This window comes from Plectropomus leopardus, chromosome 17 (assembly GCF_008729295.1).
Source record: "Plectropomus leopardus isolate mb chromosome 17, YSFRI_Pleo_2.0, whole genome shotgun sequence".
Classification (NCBI taxonomy): domain Eukaryota; kingdom Metazoa; phylum Chordata; class Actinopteri; order Perciformes; family Serranidae; genus Plectropomus; species Plectropomus leopardus.
This window is the reverse complement of record NC_056479.1, coordinates 6,638,467-6,660,808: the sequence shown is the minus strand read 5'-3', so window position 1 is coordinate 6,660,808 and position 22,342 is coordinate 6,638,467. Positions and strand designations below refer to the sequence as shown.

Sequence of the window (22,342 nt, the reverse complement as noted above, 5' to 3'; positions counted from 1 at the left end):
AATCCAAAATCGGGGAAAAAATTAACTGCATCAGGAACCAAGGTTATATGATTCCTCATGTGAGCATGTAGCTATATGTAGCAGTGTATGCTTCATAATGTAAATGCTTACAGTAGCCTGCCTGGAGCAGATGACCATATTTAAAAAAAAAAAAAAAAGAAAAGTGTGTCATCTTGTAGTCAAAGGAGGAGCAACATATTCTGATCGGTCTGCAGCCAGCATGCTGCGTGCAGGGATTACTGCTACATGCGGTTACCTCATTATTTGAAAGTGGCCATATTTAACATCACCAACCAACACTGTAATATTAAATGTAAGAAATAAATAATAGAAAACACAATAATACACTAGTGGATTACACTACATTAGTGGAGCATATTGTCAACTTTAGTAGCAAATTAGCAGTTGGCATACAGTGAATTCGATGCTTTTTGGGCCATCGTGTGGCCTTGGGCCAAGTCATAATATAGTATGTCGTCGAAAATGGCACAAAAAACTCATAAAATGGTATGTCGGCACAAAAATGGAACAAAGAAAGCCATAGGATAGTATCTCTTCCAGAAATGCAAATGCGGTCAACGTCACTAATGCCCTGGTGGCTAAATGGACGCAGACGGATTCTGAAAGCTGGTGAAAAGCCTGAAACCAGAAGACTGGAGGCTGGTATTGTCATTTACTACACAAGAAATGTTCAACAATCCCATTTGTTGAAAAGCTTACATGTCCACATACTTTTGGCCACTTTATACATGCCACTTAGTGCAATTCATCATCATTGTCAACAGGCCTCACCACTGCATCCTGATTCCACCAAATCCAGTGTGCATTATGCGCCCGCCAGTTGTTATGTCACATGTGTAAAGGCTTAATAAATGGTGTGTGGAGCTCCACTTCATGAAAAATGGGCTGCTCCTTGTAATCAATGCGGGAGCAACGTGAATCCGGCCGGCCATTATTCTGTTGGCCTAATCATTTGAAGAACCCGAGACAAACTACCACCTGTGCTCTGAGCATTGATCATGTGTAGGTATTCTATTAAATCTAATAATACACTTTCTTTTGGCTAAATCACCCTGCACATTTCAATACCAAATGACTTCTGTTCATTCTATTAAACTGGAACTACTCTCAATTATGTTTCATAGTCCTATTGTCTGATACTAATGAAGATGAAACACTTTCATTTTTCCAGTTAATTAGTTCATATTTAACAAAGGTGCTGTGCCATCAGACTCCAAGGAAGGGGGCTTTTTTTTTTTTTTTAAATTCCTCCTCCTTCCTCCCTCTCTGTTTCGCCGTCGCCTCCTATGGCATTGAAAATAATCCTTTTGCCTTTCATCCAGAAATTGTATTGGTTTTTTTTTTTTTTTTTAATTTCAACACTGATTTAATTGAATTCCTCAAAAGAATCCACCTGATCCTTAGCACGTTTTTTTTTTTGGTTTTTTTGAATGAGCTTATGCCTTGTGAATGTACTGATACTCCAGGTCCCGTTGGCAGGCAGTGCCAAGGACAGCTAATTGAAGGTGAATTGATAATGCCCCAGCTGTCTGTGTGTTGCAGCCTCATAGCCGGTCTGCTGTGCGTGTCTTTGATAAGTAATTCATCTGTTTGGCCTCGCAGCACTGCCTTGTTTCTTTCATGTCACTCTCTCTCTCACTCTCTCTCACTCTCTCTCTCTCTCTCTCTCTCTCTCCGTGTATGTGTGTGTGTGTGTGTGTGTGTGTGTGTGAAGCCTTGGATGCTCCCTACCCCAGGCTATGTGTCTGTAGTCATGGTCAACAGGGGGTGAATCCTCTGCTCTCTCTGCTCTCACACTCTGGGTCTCTGGGTGGCATTATAGTACTTCATCTTTCTCTCCCAGGCTTCATTCTAATTGGATCCACTCCTTACTTGCCAAAAAAAAAAAATCCCAGCAAGTCACCCACCTATCCTATCCTCCTCTCCAAACGTCGTCTTCAATCCAGCAGTGATGGTGAGACGCCGACTGATGTGACACTCAGAGGTGCAGCTCACCAGGCCGCCACCGACCTGCTCCCCAAACCTCCTCCTGTTGCTTTAAACTTCTTTCCCCTCATGTGACCCCCCCCCTCAGCCGTCTGCCCGCCCCACCTCTGTTTCTGCAGCACGATTCATTAACATGTTTGAGGTGGACATGGCGGGCCACAGAGCGGCATCTGAATCAATGCCCTCGCCTCCCAATCTGCCCTTTATCATGTTAATATGATTTCCATTGATGGAACGCTTTTTCAAAATGGCATCCCTCTATGGTTTTACATATTGACTTTTTAATTCATGGCCCTCAGTGCCGCATCACTCTTGTTGTGCCGCCGCTGCAAGAACGCTCCCAGATCAGAGACGGATGTTGCTTGAGTGTGGAATTGACTTCAGGGCAGTGTTTTTTATTTTCTTTTTTCTCTCTTTTTTTTCTTACTTTGTGCAGCTGTGTGTGAGTCTCCGGCCCCACCCTGTTCGCTCTCTACTCGATGGTGTGTGTGTGCGTTCTCTTGTTAGGCCTGAGCCAAAAAGTAACAAAAAAACACAGCTCCACTCCACTTTCATGTCGCTGGGGCGATGAGTAAGTTGCCTCTTTGCTAATGTTCTCACCAAAATACAACCCAGCCTCAATAGTAATAATGTTTATAGCTCATCCCAATAGCCGGTGGAGAATTGCCCGAACCTGTAACACAGCTATAACAGGAAATAGAGAATTTAATGCTCCGTAGAGTTACATCGTACAAGCAGTAAAACATATATTTCATTATATATTATGAAGACTGAAGGATGTCTTTCTTATTGTGTCTCTTTTCTGCAAAGCTCACCGGTCTGAGTGAGAAGATTAAATTAATTTGTTTTGCACATTTAAATACACTGTCCTTATTTTCTGTCATATATACGTATGACAGAAAATAAGGACAGGCATAATGAAACAATGTTGGATGTCCATATAAAACATGGCTAAAGTTTCAAATAACGAGGTAAACATATGTAAAAGTAATCCCTGTGAGCAAAAACCTCAGGCTTCAGACTGTTCTGAATGCTCATGATGGATTTCCTTAAATGCTCATCTGCTCTAAGCACATCACTGCTGTGTTTTTATTATATAGTTTTCACTGATACATGCTAACATGTAGCCACATGCTAACAGCAGGGACACATGTCTTCTTGGTTGCAGATGTTGTTCATTTCTCCCCATTTTTGGACCATAATCTTGCTGGAACATGTCTGGTTGTGAACAATATGGTTTAATATGGTTTATGGTGGATTTTTGAGTTTTGATGACCAAGTGTCAATTTAGGTAGCCAGCATATCATTAAGGGCCACACAGGAAAAGTGCAAGTTCTTGACAGAAATTGCTAATTTTAGCTAACAGCACAAGCATTATTGACTGAAAGTAAGTTGTGAGGTGCCACTTCTGTAGTTGCAATGCAACCAGTGGCTTTCTGCAATTTGTCATTCCAAATCTGACACTCGCTTGTTAGGGTGGCACAGTTTGATGCAGTAGTCTAGTATTGTATTAAAGGTAATCTATTAAAAGTGAAAGTGTTGAAATGGGTGGCAAATGATTAAGATATAATTTGTGCATTTCATGTCATTATCGAGGGCTGCAATGAATGTATTTGAGGGCTGCTGTAGGCCCGTGGGCCATACTTTAGGTAACAATGGTTAAGAAGCTTTTAATGGTGATTTGGAAAGTAATGCTATAGTCTGTTACACTCTTTCCCTGGCTGTAAGTACACTGCTACATGTAGCTACATGCTAACACTAGAGAAAAATGTAATCTTGGCTGCCTTCATTTTTAATTTCTTCCTTATTTCTGATAATATTCTTGGAACATGTCCGGTTGTAAAGATTTTGTTTTATAATCTAGATTAGAAAGGGTAATAATAATCTAGGTAGAAAGGGTTGCTATACTCAGTTTCAGCATGTAGACATGTTCTGGTGGAAACCCAAAATACAAGCAAGAATCAAAAAATTAGTATAATAGATTCCCTTCAACTCAAACAGTTTCTCATTAGTCCTGGAATTTCGGGAATATCATGCAATAAAGATCTCCAATAATGAGGAGTCTGAAGTATCCCATGTGTATTTTTATTTCATGATTTTATTTTATTTTTAAATAGGTCACTCAGTCTTATAGCTTATTTCAAACATTCGTTGCATTGGCTGTTTTTCCAGCTCTATATACACATGAACAACATTAACGGCAATTTTAAGGGAAGAAAAAACCTTGCCATCTGGAAAGTCAATGAGAATTTATGGAGTAGAATTAGAAAATGAATATGAAGTCAGTTTTATTCCACACATCACAAATAATTCCCTCATTTTATGGAAAATTTGCCATCAATGACCTGATATTTGATGCATGACACTACCTCATTTTGGTTTATACCATAAGAGAAAAAAAGTGCTTCATAGAAAAACGTCATTGTGCCAAATGAGTGTAAAAAGTAGAATTGCCGTTGAAATTGCATTTAGCCAGACAGTTGCCTGATGCCTTTAAGAGACATCAAATAGCTGCTGTAAACTTCATCACCACCAACTGTGAGCAACAGTGGCCTGCTTGTATACCAACAATTAAATGGAAATAAAATTACTGTCAGCGCATCAAAATTTGATGCACAGTGATTCAATCATCCAATCACATGCATGCGTCGGATCATAAAACGTTTCATTTACAGCAGCGGCAGCCGCCAGCCCGTCACTTCGTCTTTGCTTTGGCTTGTTGACACTGAGCTTCAACCACGTACGTCTGGGGTTCCTCAGTGGAGAGCCTCGCAGATCTATGTTGAGCTCACTGATTAAGCAATGGCTCTTCTCTCCATTTCAAATGACAAGCTGCCAGGGACTTTGGTTTTAAATTGTGCAATTAGTGATCTGGCATGCTTTGCTTGGCTTCAGTCAGACTCAAATCCCAGTCCAGGGCCTCGCCGAAGCACAGTCGACAACACATACTCCAGGAGCATTTGTCAGACAAATTCATCTGAGCCTCCACTTCCACTTTGCTCTCTGAGCACACTAACCTCCCTCAAATGTCAGCCAGAGTATTTACCGTCTCACCGGTGGGTAAACAGTGGTGATCCGGGTTAGGAAGCAGCAGATTTACTGTGATTCTTCTCAATCAGAGCAGATAATAATTCACTCTTTGTTTATTGTTGTTGTTTTTATACAGATGCTCAAAATTATGTTGAGTGTGCACTGGCCTCTGCCAGAATTTGTATCGCTCCTCATATCCACTGTGTTAAAAATGATCTATTTCCCCGCAGTCATAAATTATAGATATATTTACATTTACAATATCCACCTAGGACTGCTATAATAAATCTACATAATCTTGTTGGGTTTACTGCAGCAAATATATAAATTAGGTTACTCATTTTAGGTTGCAAAACTACAAACCGGCCACCTCTTGATCATTAATGTTGGCTCAAAAATGAAAACCGGCTTATATAACATAATTATTACTGTACTATATAAATAACCTAAGCTCGGATAATATTGGGAACAGCTTAGATAATAGCCTTAATATTTAATTTCCCCCTTTGAAGTCGTGGCTGAGTACATTAAAAGTTCAAGAAGAATATGGTAAAACTTGTCATCACCACCAAGATTCATTTGAACATGTATTTTTAATAGACTCTTGTAGGAGTCGAATTTCCACAGCTCTGAGAAGTGCTTTCATTTCAGCAGTAGTTTGTTTCATGTCTAAAGCCGAGCATCAGGAGTCTAGCATCTGACCAGCTGGGATTTAATGTGCCTTGCTGATAGATGAAAAACTTGCTAAGTTGCAGAAAAAAATATTCTGAATTACAAGTACCTTTCCCCTCCTCCTCCTCCTCTAGCATCCAGAAGTACAGCTGGATACTAAATATCATTTTTCTGGTTGGCGGAAACGACAGTCATCTGCAGAAATGGCATTATCTGCCATTTATCACTGCTGTATTTGCTGCGGTAATTAACTTTTTAATGCTGGGAATTTTGATATCTATTACAAATTAGCACTATTTTTTGGTGCTTCTCATCAGGGACACAACAAACACGAGACGTTCGACACATTAGAATGCAAATTTCCCCTCTGCAGCCTTTGTTCTGTCGCAGTGACAACTGTTGGATCGCTGTAGCGAGCACAAGCAGCCAAACAGGATGTTCGAACATTCATCCACAGTACATCCAAGCACCAGTGGTGAGGGGAAATAAAATTGTAGAAATCATGGCCTACAGTATATGTCCCAATTTTCAGTCGAGGCTTTCAAATCTATGAGAGTGATTTTACTGATGATCACTTCTCTCCCTCAGGAACAGGAGCTGTAAATGTTAACAACACAGAGTTTTTAGAATCTGGCACAGGCTGAAATCCCATCTCACTGCCAATATATCTTTCTGCTGTTTAATATGCTTTAACCCATCGTCACGGCCAGTGATGGAAAGATACTCTGTGCATTTATTATTGTGCTCTACTTACGTACAAATCTGAGGTACTTGTACTTTATTGTATGCAAGTATTTTCCTTTACTCATATTTCTGCTAAACTACATTTCAGAAAGAAATATTGTTTTGTTTTTTACACCACTACGTCCGTGTGACAGCTGTTGGCAATAATTTCTTGGAAATTATGATCTGACACGCAAAATATCAGATTACGAAATAAGATGCTTTGTCCTGGATTGAACTGTTCAACAAAATATGAAATAGTACAAATAAGCTGCAGTTTCATGCTACAAAAAATAAATTCTGAATAAACATCATGCAAAAATGGGTTACTCACCCACATCAAAACTTTTCATACCGACAGCGTCTTGGCATCAGACCAACGCGATTGGTTGATGCATTTATTCGTGCTACAAAAGCTCAGAAAATGGATCTTGTTCTGGAAGAAAAAAAAAAATATTTGTAATGTAAAATGTGCATTCTCTATGAAAGTACTCATAACAAAGGCAACAATTGGGGGAATATATATATATATATATATGGCAACAGGTCCGTCATTTGTGGTGTGAAAGCTCAGAAAAGTTGACCTTATTTAAAAAAAGTAAATAAATAAAAATTCACTCATTCTTGAAAAAAATGACGTAGCTTTTTTGCTGACTGGGTGATCCTGTTATTCATGCCGTGAAAGCTCAGAAAAATGTATTTCATTCAGGAAAAAAAAATGACGTTGCCTCTTTGCCATGTAAAACTTGCATTACATGTGAAAGTACTCACAACAAAGACAACTATACATAATATTTACTTTCTGTGTAAAAATACCCATGACAAAAATGTCAATTCGAAAAATGGTTATTGATGGCAACAGGTCCACCATTTTTGTGACGTCCTTTCCGCTCAATGTGATTGGTTGATGCCTTTATTTGTCACTCAAAAGCTCAGGAAAATTGATGTTGTTGCGCAAAAATATTAGGTTGCATTTTTGACTTTAATATTTACATTGTGTGAAAGCACTCCTGACAAAAACAACCATCTGAAAAAATACAGTGATAACAAACAAAAAAAGGTGCCCCCGGCATGTAAAGGCATATAGATCTGAATTAACCAATGTTTTCTTTCCCTGTGTCTTCATTCTTCTGTTTTCTTTAAGTCCTTTTGAGACTTGAGTCAAAATGCTATATTGATAGTAAACTTGAACATCACTGATTAATGAAAACAATGTTGGATCGAATACTAAATATCACTAAAGTACAATTGGGAATCGCAGCGTGTGTTTTATTTATTTATTTATTTTTTTAATATCATCATGCCACAAATGTCTCTGATCACATCAATTCATCAAGGAGCTCACAACACACAGGCTGGTAGACCATGACCATTGTGTACTATGGTGTAATATCCAGACTTGTAGGAGGTTGAGAAAGGCCCGCATGTTTCCTCCACATGGTCCCACCATGACAGTTTGCTCTTCTCCCAAAGCAAACATAGCAATTAAAGGCGCTGTCAGTCACTGTCAGATGTGGCATCGGTGATCAATCCAGCCCATTGGACTCAGGACATTAGACATGAACATACATGCAGGGGAGTTAAATCCTCCCCCAGCTCCCCGGCCTGCTGTTCAATCAGCTTTCTCCGCTGGGATCGAGTGGGAATCCATTTTGTGTCGCAGGCTGCTGTTTCTCCTGCCACTTCTCGAGCAACATCTGTCTATTCCAACCCACAAAATTCCAACTGTCCCCCTTCATACATAAAAATCTAATATTTAAAAGTGTCTGACAATGTGCCTTGTGTTCCTGGCCATTCTCATTTTGCTGTTATTTTTTCCCCTGTACTATCCGTATTCTGTCAGATAACTGGCCAAATGCAGGAATTTCATCTTTCTCCACAAAACAACAGGTTTCATGAAATAAACATTTTTTTTTTACTCCAACTGTCCAAAACATCAAAGTGAAATGTCAGGTTTTAAAGGCCTTTTTTCCCCCATAAAACTGCCATAGTAAACTGACGCTGAACAGCAAGCCAGTCTGTGTTGTGTGAAGAAATACCCTCCTCTGTCTTACTCTGCCTCTGATTGGCTAATCAATCTCATGATGCATTCATGTAATTTTGGACGGTCAGAGTTTTTGAGCTGAGAAGTCGTTCTTCTGACTTTGTTGTGTTCATGTGTTTTAAGGTCAACATCAAAGCTAAAATGAAGATGGGTTGCAATTTCATGCTAAGAGCTTTTAAATGAGAGACTGATACCAGTTTTTTCATGACAATGAAAAGAAAGGAAATGGATAATGGGAGCCATCATTTTAAAGATATGTATTTTAAACCACTAAAATCAACTTTAAAATAGCTTTACCTGACTTGTAATCAGGATTAATGCTAAAAAAACACTTTTAACTAATTTAGGTCACTGCACAGCAGTTAACATTAACACTTAACGTGTTAAAAAACTGATATTTAATATCAGTTTTTGATCAAGCATTTTTTAAAATGTTATATCTTTTTTTGTTATAATGTCATCACAAAACCACCTTTTAAATATATTGTCATTTAAAAAACATTTTGATCAGACAAACTGTAATCAAAATGTTATCTTTTTGATGAAATATTTAATTTAGAGCACTGAAAAGATTTTGCTCTTTTCAGCAGCAGGTTTCTTTCTAGTGTTAAAATAGTCAAAACAGTGAGGTGGGTCTTCAGGGGCCACCGGTGATGGCGCTGCCCCTCTCCCCCAGATGTGCTTAACACGGCCCTGCCTGTAAGGGTCAGCAGGAAATCAATAACTGAAATAGAAGCTGAAGAGACAAGTGGTAGACCAGAGGCATCAATGGCAATACATGATCACAAAATAACTCCTGGAACACAGTGAGCACCACAGATGGATGGATATAAGAGTATCTGAGAGCAGAGTTTTTCCTTTAAGTGCACAGTTATCATGGTGTCAAACCTCTGAGGGGAAAAAACGGCATAATGGCCCCATTCTTAACTTTATTTCATTGTAGCTTCTGTGCATGTACATTATTCTCATCCGCCCCTGTCGCCCTCTCACGGCACAACAGATAGAGATCTATAACTGCGATCTCCAGTCTCGAGTGGGGGGGGGGGTGCTTTGTTAGGCTACGGGTCTCCGCCTGCTTGGCTGCACCGCTCGCTCCTGCATGGGTAAAGAAACCAGCCATACACACTGACCTCAGAGCTGTTGTTTAATCATCAGGGCATTTTAATGGCTTGTCAGAGTAATGAAATATGGTTGGAGGCTACCTGGTGCAAACATTACGATAAATCCCTCTCACACAAGCCTACGCAGGGCTTAATGGTTATAAATCATCACTTTGGGGAGAGAAAAATGACAGCTATTAAAATAATGAATGGGATGATTAATTTTTCACATTAAAGATTAAAAGCTATGAGAGGTATCATCAGATATTTGAGCCGCCGTAAACGTTTGAAAGTGAGAGCTTATTTTCCGCACTTTATGACGCCCTCCGTTTCTTCACTGTCATCCAAGTTTCTTCCCCTTTTTTTTAATAGTTTTTTTTTTCCCTCCTCTCTTCTCTGTGTGCTGGCTGGGTGCGCCCGCCGACACAGGCATTCCTTACACCTAATTTGTGCTCTTGTAAAAGTGCTCTGAGGAAAAGCCTTGAAGAACACTCATTGCTTGAGGCAGTACAGGACCCTCTCAGCCTCTCTGCAGGGGCTCCTCAAGGCTCTCACTGACATTATTTCATACCTCTAAAGCTGTCATACCTATAGCCTTTCACAAGAAGAATAAGAAGAGCTGGCCAGAGGTAGTTTGCCTTGTTTTGGAGCCGTTTTTTTCCTGTCAGCTTCCCCGGCTACATGTGTTCTTTTGCTAGCGAGAGCTGATTAGTCAACTTTCTGCTTCGAAATGCATGTCGAACAAAGACAGTATATAATAACACGTGCTCGCCGAGCTGGAATAAATCCCCATGTATAGACAAACTATGACAAGCTTTCTCTCTTCGTCAGATGGCTCCCAGGAGAAGGTGTGTTATTGCACATAGATTCCTAATTCGGCTTTCACTTCCAGGGGACTCGCCGTGTTGTTCCAACATATATCACCCAAATTGCAAGGCGAAAGATTAGAGGGGAGAAGCATAATTAGAACATTAATAACCATACATGTTAGGGAACATAAGTAATTGAGTTTTTTATGATGAATGGGAATGTAAACAAAAGGCAGGAGAGTGAGAGGTTCAATTAGATATTCCGAGCAGGGCTGTGTCTCAGCAGAGAACGTGGATGTAGGCTTCTCCCACTGTTGCCCAATTATTTCTGTGTTCCCAGGCAATGATAGTATTGCTTGTCCATCTGCAGCCTTCAAAGGGATATTCAAATCATCTCATTGAAGCAACGGCTCCATTTGTTGGCAGAGAATAAATTGTTGGCTAGACTTTTTTTTTATTTTTTATATCCGCTCAGAGCAAAGCCAGGTATTTGTGCAGCTAAAGTTATTTACAAAGTGGTGGGAAATTTAAACGACTCCTCTGGCATTTCCGCGTGCCTCTTTTTTTAAAAAAAAATTCTTTGATTCCTTTTTGTGTTTCTTTTTCTGTTTTCATTCACCATCACAGGAGACACGTGTGACGCCCGCCCACACCTCCTTCGTGTTCTTCCAGCTTTTTTTCTTTTTCGCCGTCTAATGATCCAGGGACACCAAATAAAGGGCCACTGAAACAAAATGGCCACCTCAGTTGTCCACTTATACCTCAACCCTCCCCTCTCGAATCAATTCTGACATTTCATTCTGCCCTTATAGAAGGTAATGGTGCATTCAGAGGTTGTTACCGATAATGTTGAAACGGTATTGCTTGGTTTCATTGGGTAGACGTACTGTAATCTCTGCAGGAGGATGGCTTCAGCTCCTCTCCCTCTCTTCTCCGCACCTTCTCTCCTGTTGTTTTTGCTCTCCGACTGAAACGTTGGTATTTACCGGCTCAAATATCTCCTTTGGCACAAGTGGGAGCAGCGTTTTTCATTTTCTGTTAACAAGTAACCAACCAGTGTTTGTATTTTCCTCCCACTCTTGTGTTCACACAACATGAAGTGAAAACAGCCTTTTAAGTCTGCTAGTCAATACGCTGTTTCTAATATATTATTTACTGCCTATGGGTTGTATATCAGAATGCGCTAAACAACTGTTTCGGTTTTGCAGTCATAATCATGTAGAGAGAAATCACAGAGCCAGATGTCTGGCCCTCATTTTACAGCATTTATGTTTTCCTCAGAGTTTATGTAAAATTCATCCTTCCCTGTTTTATTTATTCCCCCGTTTTCAAAGACTCAACAATTAGTCAATTCCCAATCAACAAGAGAAAAGAAATTGCTTTTAATTACTTTTGATAAATGACAAATTGTGTTGGCATGGCTCCCTGCAAATGCTTAATCAGGTGCGGGGCGGGGTAGGAAGGCGGGCACCGGGAGAAGGGATTTCTGCTGGGATGAAATCAATGCGCTTTCTCTGCGGTTCACCGGCTGGGCTTCTGGGCAACAGCCAACCTGAGGCCGGCGAAGATACACAAGTCAGCAGAAAAGCAGCCGCTGTGTGAGAGCAGTCGCACACTGAGGCAGTAACATGCTGCTGTATGTATGGGCTGTGGAACACACACACACACACATATATATATATGGGCCATAATGTTTGCTCACAGGATCAAATGTTTGCAGACATTGATGCAAATGCTCATTCAGACACAATCATGCACTCAATTAGTCACTCTGACCAAAATGATAAAATCCCTGCCAGATAATCTTTCCACTCAAATGCAGTAACACCTGTCTAAATTTGTTGACAATCAAATAAAACCTGATGTGCCAAACATTAATACAAGAAGTCCCACCGTCATTACTTTTTACACGACCAAATTAAGGGAGATGCTTTTTCCATTTGGACAAATCATTAACAGAAGTAGTGTTTAGATCCATGACTTAAAGGTGCATTGGGTAATGCCTGGCCAAATGCTCCAAACTAATGGGGGGCAGCATTTCACCTCCGAGCTAACTACTAATTAACTGCTGAAACTCTGAGAGCCGGACCAAACACTGCTTTCTTATAATCTCCCTGTGTGGCATCGGCCTATAGCTACAGCATTATAATGTTATAGCTTGCAGAACAAAACCATACATTGATGCCATCTGGAGTGTTTTTTCTGTATGTTTTGTCTTGTCATTAGTTGCATTTAAGATACATTTTGCTAAATTGCAAATGCAACAGTAACTCAATATTGTCTCATGAAGTGGTATTGCAAGACAGAACAAGCTGGGGCTAGCTGGTTAGCATTCTTATTTCATTATCTCTGCAGCAAAATACATCTTTGACCTAAACTCAGCTCTTCACATTCTGTTAATAATGTTAGCTAATTTTTTGAATGTTTTGATCCACAATTCTGGCCATATCTTACACATTGCACCTTTAAAGGCTTTAATTTACATGTTTCTTAACAACAGCCCAGAGATCTGTCATCGCAAAGAGGTTTGGTGCCATTGTGCTTGAATAGAGAACAAAACAGAAACTTGCACGCACCAACTTTATCTGGCAGCCCATGTTATTATAGTTAATTAATTTAGGAGGTGTTGGTGGGTGTATTTTTAATTTTTAATCTGACATAGCCAGGCTGGCTGTTTCCGCCTGTTTCCAGTATTATGCCTAGCTTGGCTAACCACATCTTGACTTCAACTATGTAACTAATGACCAGATATGATATTTACATCTAACTCTAGGAAAGAAGGGGAATTAAAATGTCAAAACCTTGAACTAAGCTTTAAATTAAAGTTGAGATTCCACAAAATAAAAATACTTTAAGGTTCATTTAATGAGACTGTGAAGCTCAATATAGCAGCAAACAACTATTTGCTAAGTAAAAATGCTCCGAAGGTCCAGGAAAGGCATGAACATGTTACTCTAAACCCCAACCAATCTAACTCCTCATGTCTAAACATAACCAACCTAACCAACAAAGGCAACCAGTACTAGCCAATCAGAAGCAGAGAAGGGTTGGTCATGCCTTCACTATTATAGGAAAGATGGATGAGGCCATTGCGATTGATAATTAGTCATGTGCTTCTGTTTGGGAGAGTGTGTACTTTCCTAGAAGCACCACTTGTTCCTTTTTGGAATGTCAGGCTTTTGTCCAACTGACCATTTTTCTGGACCACTTGGGCTTTGAAATTATGATCAGTAAGAACATGGGCAAGCTCTGGTGACAGGACAATGACGTCATGAAAACATAGTGGCCACCCTCCAGTTTCCCGAGGATAACGCTGTTAGCTCTGTCAGAACTGTTGCCGTTGTCACTACTTTAGGCGCTGTCAGCACTGTTAGCGCTAATAGCACTGTTAGCACTGATAGCGTGGCTGGCACTGTTAAGTGCCATTTCGTCACCTCTTTCTATTGCAGTCTGTATTTTAACAGGAACTTCATTCTTTTCTCCTTCTTCAGGGTCGATCAGCACCTGTGGCAGCAGCAGCGAGTTGAGTGACCCAGCTCCAGCCCGACCGGCTTTACCTGTACATGGAGACCCCCAGCTGGGCAGGTCAGTCTCTCAACAAACCCCCTTAGGGCCTCATGTCCATATGTTGTGCACTGTAGGTTCTGTCTGTCTGTGTCTGAAGTTACAGTCACTCATACTTTAGATTTGTTTTCTTTGGACGGAACCATGGTGGAAAATTACATTTCATTTTAGGATCATTTGTGTTGTTTAAAGTCACACTGCCCGAACACAAGCTTGGAATCAAAATGTTGAATTTGCTACGAGAGTGCAGAAGACATTCAGCCTAGAATCCATTCAGCCCACTTACAACGTTATACTTCTAGGATTTCAAGCTTCTTAAAACTCCCCAAACTCATTAACAACTAAAATCAGGTGCAGATATATAAACTGAGCATAATCTGCAACTACAGCTGCTCTACTATAAGACACTGGATGTTTCCATAGCCTCCAACATTATTTTCCAGTTTGAAGATTGGAAAAAAAAAGAAACCAGCATTAGCCCAAGAAGTTGTGTATTTGTCCAGTCAGATGTCGGCTAAGTTCATGTTGATGTTTGTGTGTAGAGGAGAACTGTCAATGCCCACATTAAATTACATCTATCTTAAGATAATTTATTTACGGCCTTTCCAGGAAAGAGAAATACTGATTTTTGGATTGTGAATGGGCTGAATGTGTCTGTGCTTTTTGCATCTTCTATGATGTTTAAACCATTTTCCATCTACTTGTGAATCCATATGTTTTGGCTATCAAATAAGTTATTCATTATGGCCTTTCAAAATAACTCATAGAACTGTTATGAACTCATGCCTCTATCAGTTGTCAGTGCCTTCCAAAACTAAAATGATTCATATTTGCTTATTTTGATCATCAAGTTTAGGTTTGGTTTAGACATATAAATACCCTAAGCAGGGTTACGGAAAGGTCATAGTTTGGATTTAAGAAACTGCTGGTTAAAGGTCTAGTGTGTAGGATTGAGTGGCATCTAGTGAGGTTTCAGATTGCAACCAACTGAAATGTCTCAAGTGTGGCAAGCGTGTAGGTGAACCACGATGGCCAATGTAAAATCATGGTCATATCTAAAGCCAGTATTTGGTTTGTCTGCTCTGGGCTCCTGTAGAAACATGGCAGATTCTGTGAAGAGAACCCACTCTAACTGTAGATATAAAAGGCTCATTCTAAGGTAATGAAAACACAGCGAAGCTTAATTGCAGATGATCATAAACTAATGAAAACATAGCTATAAATATTTTATTTCACGTCTGCCAATATATCCTCCTAAATCTTACACACTGAAGAAAACATGCAAAAAAAGAAATCCCTGACTGCTCTTAAAAACGGAACCAGATAGAAATGTAAACAGGAAGCGATAGGTAGTACATCAAAGTGGTTTAACTTCTCAGCATGCTGCAGTGATGTAGAGGTTGCACTTAAGGGTGCGTCAGTACACGGTGGTGTCACTGTTCCGTTTCAGATGCAACAGAGTTACAGCAGTTATTTCAGGTGCAACAAACTAAAACCTTCAGCCAGGCAGGGCCGTGAAAAGCTGCTTTTCAGCTTTCAAGTTCCTCTTTAAAGTGGACCCACCAATCCAACATATAAATTGGTTCAGTAAGTTGTTTTTGGTCATATGAACAGCTGAGGCTATTATTTATCTTGAAATGCCATTCTGGTTTTGCAGTTGCTTGTTTCAAATTTCGTCTCCACTCTCACGCGCGCTTCATTTGGAAGTGAGACTCACATTTTCAATATGGCTATTTGAGCGGTTCCGTCCTCACCTGGACTCACACCAGAAGCCAAGTGCTCCAGAGTTTGAGGAAACGGCTTCACGCCCTCTCGCCATGGATGCACCCTAACTGTAATAAAGCCTGTATGTATGCACGCCTTACTCTCCCCTATTCGGCCATATTGTGCTAATGTGTGCTGGTTAAGTAGCGGAAGACTAGAGAAAGACTCTTATCCATATGCCTGAGAGCCCAGGAGCCGGCGTGATCTCTCCCCAGATGGAGTCCTCTGCCTCCCCGCCCATCCTCCACGGAGCCATATAGCAGGTGGCAGTGAGGATCAATGGGCCTCCGCCATTACCTCCTCTCCACTTCACATCTCCAGCCTCATCTCCAGGGGGGGCCCGCGGGGCACGCGGCGCATCTAGCTGCAGCACACCGGGAGAAATAGGGACGTTTTCCATTAGTCTAATTGCTCGGTTATAGTTCTATATTATTGCCGTGATCACCACTGTGGCTTGGTAATGATGGACCTCCCGTGCCCCCACGTATAGCTGGTGGGTGTTATGTCTCCCCCGTCACCACCCATTGAAATTCCACTTGCAGTGGGTGTAGGAGGAGAGACCAAACTTAACGCTGAGAAGAAAACAGAAGGATAAACAACAAAAAAGAAGAGGGGGAAAAAATAGAGCTCTTCAAATGTTTTGATGTAAGAGTTTAATCAAATAGCCTCAGCTATTTACATTCTCAACAGGTGCAGCATTTGGCTGATTTATGGAATAAACACTGGAGTTCTAGTGCTTGTTCATTTGCCTCCGCTAAAAACTGGCAATATGGGGCTAATTTGCAATAATTTGCTGCTGCTGTGGCCACTGGTTAAGAATGTTTATATAATCATGATATAATAAGAAAAATGAAAATGAGTTTTTCACGCAGTTCAGGCCCTGTCAAACACAGCTCACGGACTCGCTAAATGATAATTACATTCCTCAAGCACAGTATTACATTTTACCCTCCTACATGGACTTTGTTCATGGTAAATGGGGGAGTATTATTTTCATTTTAAGGCGATATGACCCAGTATTATTCCCACATCTGAGCTCCCTCAGTGCTGTAGAAGGTTTTCCCCCCCATAAGCGATTACACAAGAAGTCTTCCATCAGTCAGCAGATGAGGTGAGGATTATAATGAATTCATTTACCCTCAAAGACTCTGCCTTTCTTCTTTCTGTTTATAATATCCTATTTGCATAACGTAGTCTCTCATGATCGAGACATTGGGAGAGCTTTAGTTTAAGCTGCGTTGGGCTAATCGGCGCTGAATATTTCACAGCTGACCTGTAGCTCTCCCTACAGGTCAGCACATAAAAGCCGCTTCCTGTTTTGGATTTCCTCTCATACAGTCGGATTGTTGCTGATTATCTCGCCCCTTATTCCTTAGAAGGAGAAAATCCTTGGCCGTGATTCCTGTTTTTTCTCTCTCTTTTTTTTTTTTTTAGTATTTTTTAACAGGTGCGGGTATTGATCTTTGCCTTTGCTGCAGGGGAGTGTGTTCACTTAAAAGGCCCACTGATGTAGCAGAGCTTATTAAACAAATAGGCCAGAGAACAAGGCCACAATCGCTTTGAATCATGAAGGAGGTTGCCCGTCTTAAAGCACCACTGTATCAAATATGAAACGCTCTGCTAACAAGGTGTGTAATCTATTTTAATCAGATCATATTTTATGAAACAAGGAGAAGGTTGAACTTAAGTAAGAGAGAAAGATGGAGATACTGGGGGCGTGGGGGGGGGATTGTATTTTGAAATTGGATGTGACGGCTGGGGACCATGACTTGATTTTACATGCATGGCTTTATAATGAAGCCACGCCAAATGGTCAGTTATGGTTAACTTTAGGGGGAGCCGGAGCCTTGCTGTAATGGGAGGCTAATTCAGGGCCCATAACGCCCTGACAAGCTGCAGAGCGGAGCTGGAATATGGATAAGGATGTACGTTAGAGGCTCTGGGGCTGAAGTAAAGGTTCTGTATTTGTCTGCAAATTGCCAGGTTGCCTGAGGGTACAAGAGGGTCAACAGCAGCGTGGCGTATTTTCCTGAGTGTACACAGACAGCGTCGCAGACATAAATACAATCCAGGAGCACTCTCGCTCAGACGGAGAGGCTCGCTAACTCGCTCCGAGTGTCGCACAGCAGTGACTCCGTGTTGTCATCGCACTTCAGGCCATGATCCTTTTTATATATCTTTACACTGGCTGGGTTCATAGGCGAGTGTTTTCAATCACGTCCTTTTTTTTTTCTAGTGCCATAAATTGTTTCAGATCCTGTGACACTAGACTCGGTTATGAATATATGAATATATATACACTCCCAAGACCTTAGGAAGCTCCACTAGTCAGACAAGGTAATGGATAGAGATATTATATACTGCTCTGGGAAGCACTTGTTAGCAAGGCTTTGCCCAGGTTTTTAATAATCATAAGGCAACATTTAGCACCAAATATGTTCACACAACACTAAAAAAACATGAAAAATTGAGTTTTAACTTTACAGAGTCATAGTTGCGCCTGGAAAAAAGTAAACTCTCTGCTTTTATGGTAAATTATCAGAAAGACATATTCTACGCTGCTTTGGGAAGCACTTTTTTTCGCAGCTTTGCCTGTATTTTAATAATCATAACACAACAATCAGTGCTAAACAAAAATATAAAATAAATATTGAGTTTAAACTTTAAGGAGTCATACAGTTGCTCCTGAAAAAAAAGTAAAAGTAAATCCTCTGCTTTTATGGTAAATAATCAGAAAGGTATTAGATGCAGCAAGCAAAATACCCAGATTTTAATAGTCATAAGACAATATTTAGTACCAAATATGTTCACACAACATTAAAATAAAAAATAAAACAAAAAAAACCACACATTTACAGAGTTATACAGTTGCTCCTGGGAAAAGTAAACCCTCTACTTTTATGGTAAATAATCAGCGAAAGATATTATATACTGCTGTGGGAAGCACTTTTTCACAAAGTTTTGTCCACATTTTAATATTCATAAGACAACATTCAGTGCCAAATATCTTTCCACAAAGCAAAACTAAAAGAGAAAAAAAATAGAAATGGATTTTTTACTTGAAAGAGTCATGCAGTTCTTCCTGGAAAAAAGTAAACCCTCTTCTTTTATAGTAAATAACCAGAGAGATATTATATACCGCTGGTGAAAGCAAAGTTTTGCACATATTTTGATATCTAAGACAACATTCAGTGCCAATTATCTTTCCACAAAGCAAATCTTAGAAAAAACTTTTGAGAAATTGAAATTGAAATTGAGTTTTAACTTGAATGAGTCATACAGATCCTCCTAGAAACAAAGTAATTCCTCTGCTTTTATGGTAAATAATGAGAGATATTATATACTGCTTTGGGAAGCTCCGGTTGGCATAATTTTGCCTGGATTTTAATAATCATAAGACAACATTTAGTACCAAATATGTTAAAGAAAACATTAAAACTTGAGTTGAAACTTGAAAGAGTTATACAGTTCATCCTAGAAAAAAGTAAACTCTCTGCTTTTATGGTAAGTAATCAGAGAAAGAGATATTCAATACTGCTGTGGGGAGTACTTTTTCACAAAGTTTTGCCCATATTTTAATAACCATAAGACAACATTCAGTGCCAGATATATTTCCACAAAACAAAACTAAAAAAAAAACCCACACAGTAGAAATTGTGTTTTAACTTGAAAGAGTCATATAATTCTTCCTGTTAAACACTAAACCTCTGCTTTGATGGTAAATCATTTAAGAGAGATATCATGTAATATCAGTAAACCTTTGTCACAATTTTAATAATCATATCACAACATTTAGAACCAAAATATTAAAAACAAACATTAAAAACTGAGTTTTAACCTTGGAGTGTCATACAGTTGCTCCTGGAAAAAATAAACCCTCGCTTTTTATGGTAAATAAAAAATAGAGAGCGATATTATATGCAGCTGCAGGAAGCACCACTGTAAGAAAATCCTTTCCCAGATTTCAGTAACAGCAAAATATTAACTGAATTTAATGGTGTTATCTAGTTTCTGCTCTGCTGTAAAAAAGAAAAAAAATCCTCTGCTGTTCTGGTGAATAGTGCAGATATTAATAGATTTCTGTAAGAATAGATTGGAAGATATTAGTCACTGCTCTGGGAAGCACCACTTGTTAGAAACGCTTCCTGTGGACAAGGCCAGAGAAATCCCCCAGATATCTGTCACTGTTCCAGCACTAACACAAAGCATTTAACACCAAAAACGTTAACAATTCTAGATGACATGTGTCTCTTTTTGTCATATTGTGTTATGGTAAATTCTCCATTTTGGGGGGCCTTGAGTGTATCCAAGGCCCTCCGCCACCGCCATCACCTCAGGGGTGATGAGGAAAAAAGGGAGGAGGAGCAGCAGGAGGAAGAGGAGGAGGGGGGTTGGGGGGTGCCTGCATCTTTAAAAGCTAGATGGAGTGAGGGAGTGGGGCGGACGGGTGGCTGGCAGGATTGTGCTGACGGCAGGGCTTTGGTTCAGAGCATGCCCATTAGAGGGAGCCATAAATCCTGGGCTCTCTGGGCCGGGCTGTGTCAGCAGTCCACTGAATGAATTGATTTTAAACGCCACTGAAAAAAAGAGAAAGTGCAAAAGAGAGAGAGAGGGAGAGAGAGAGGGAGGGAGAGGGAGGGAAAGAGAGTGACTATTTAATTCACCCTCCGCCAGAGGCCCACACCCCGTTCCATCCCGCTTCTCAATCCAGGAATGTCGTTGAAAAGGGGGAGGAGAGAAGTCTAGAAACACTGAAACTGTCACCAGCAACAAGCCCAGGGCTACACGGCCCCCACGCATTTGATTTAAACAGGAGGGAAACACACAAACCAAATACATAATCTCAAATTCCATACAGCATTTGTTCTCTCCCACCCCTCTAATTTTTCCTCTCAGCCCTCTCCTTTTATATCTCCACAAGAGAAATGAGACATATCGTAAAAAAAAATAAATAAATAACAAAAAGAGGCACAGCTGCATTTGAATTTCAAATGTGTTGGATTTTGAAATTGATGTATGTGTTTATTCATTTACGAGCAGCATCCATGTGTGCATGCATTTATATATTATCAGCAGCAATGAAACGCTGCATAGAAAGCTTGTAGCCCATCTTTCTCCCCTGTGTGCCCCCTCGTCTTTGTTTCTTCCTCAAGCCGTGCGTGTTCGGCACTGCAAAAAATATGTCTGCAAACAGACACACAGTAAATTGTGCATGAGGAGCCGTTTCAGGCGGTCATACTTTTTTTTTTATGTAAACACATTTAGTATCTGTGCTAACTTTGTGTTTGTCACACTTTATGCCCACACTTTGACATCCCCCCTGTGTACGTACCTGTTGGAGTGTGTGTGGAGTGTGAGTGCTGCTGTGCTCCCTTTGTGCAGAGAGCAGTGTTACATGAGGCTGCGAGGCCGAGCTGAGGACACACACCCCGTGTTAAACCTGCAGTGCAACTGGAATATAGGGAGAGGGCGGGACATGAAGTGATGGATCAAGTACCTGAAAGCCATACTTGAGTAAAAGTACAGATATTTTACCAGAAAATGACTTAATTAATATCGCCTATAAGAATATTACTTTAGTAGAAGTATCTGATGTTTACTATTGCATTGAATATTTTACAACTTAAAGGGTTTAACCTTTTGACTCATGGATCAGTATCACTTTTATTGTGCTGCGTTCACCTTTAAAAATCTATTTAACCCTTTAAAACCTGAGCAAATTGGTTTGATTTCTTTGAAGAAAAAAACCATAGGGGAAAGGTAATGGCCAATTTGGCAAGAAATGTCCCACAAATTTCAAGAAATTAAGACAAAGGTGTCAGAATTAGTTATTAGTTAAATATTTTGTACATTTTAATATTTATAATTGTACAAGACAATCAATTATACATATATTAAAGAAATACAAAAATAAGCACTTTTTGCATAATCAAGCATAATTTTCTTGTTTGTTTTTGTTTTATTTTTAGCTTATCTTCTCGTAACATTTTTTAAACTAATTTTCTGATAATTTTTGGGTTGTTTGTGTTGGTAAGTTGCTCATTGCCCTCACCTGAAGTTTTTGAAAGACATCTATTTAATTTGCTCAGGTTTTAAAGGTTTTAAAGAGCAAAATTATTTTTTTACTTTCATTCATTTGTCTCTTTGCCCCCTTTCTCCTTCCTCCCTTCATTCCTCCAGTACCTACAATAGTCAGGGGAAATGTGGAGTAAAAGAGTACATTTTATCTAGTAAATGAAATGGATTGAAAGTTGGCAGGAATATTAAAACTCAAATAAAATACAGAAACTTCCAATAATACTATAAGTACTGTAACAAAGTATTATAACTTGTTACATAACATCACTTAGGACATGTACTGTAATATGAAAAATCACAGTAACAAAATAATCACATTATTTCTGTGGTTGACCTGTTTTGCTTCACACAATCATTGGTGAGACAAAACATATTGATTAGCAGCGTTTTAAATGCTGTATCTCATTTTGTTTGTAATTATATTTACGCACTTCAGTCGTTCATTGAGAAAACAGAAAAATCTCTAACGAAATCTGTTTATATCATTTCAACATGAAATGATATAAAGGGAAAGTGAGGGACTGGGGGGTACGGAGGGGAGGGGGGCAGCG

General features: G+C 39.8%; 1 protein-coding gene across 4 annotated transcripts in view; it reads left to right on the top strand.

The window, feature by feature from the left end:
* LOC121956111 (RNA binding protein fox-1 homolog 3-like) overlaps positions 1-22,342 on the top strand; it is a 546,203-nt gene that overhangs the window by 301,446 nt on the left and 222,415 nt on the right. For all 4 annotated transcript variants that reach the window (XM_042504227.1, XM_042504222.1, XM_042504225.1 and 1 more), the window contains one exon: positions 13,877-13,970. In XM_042504227.1, coding sequence (XP_042360161.1) covers positions 13,949-13,970 — 22 coding nt within the window. In that variant the 5' untranslated portion in view covers positions 13,877-13,948. The remainder of the gene's footprint in view (positions 1-13,876; positions 13,971-22,342) is intronic.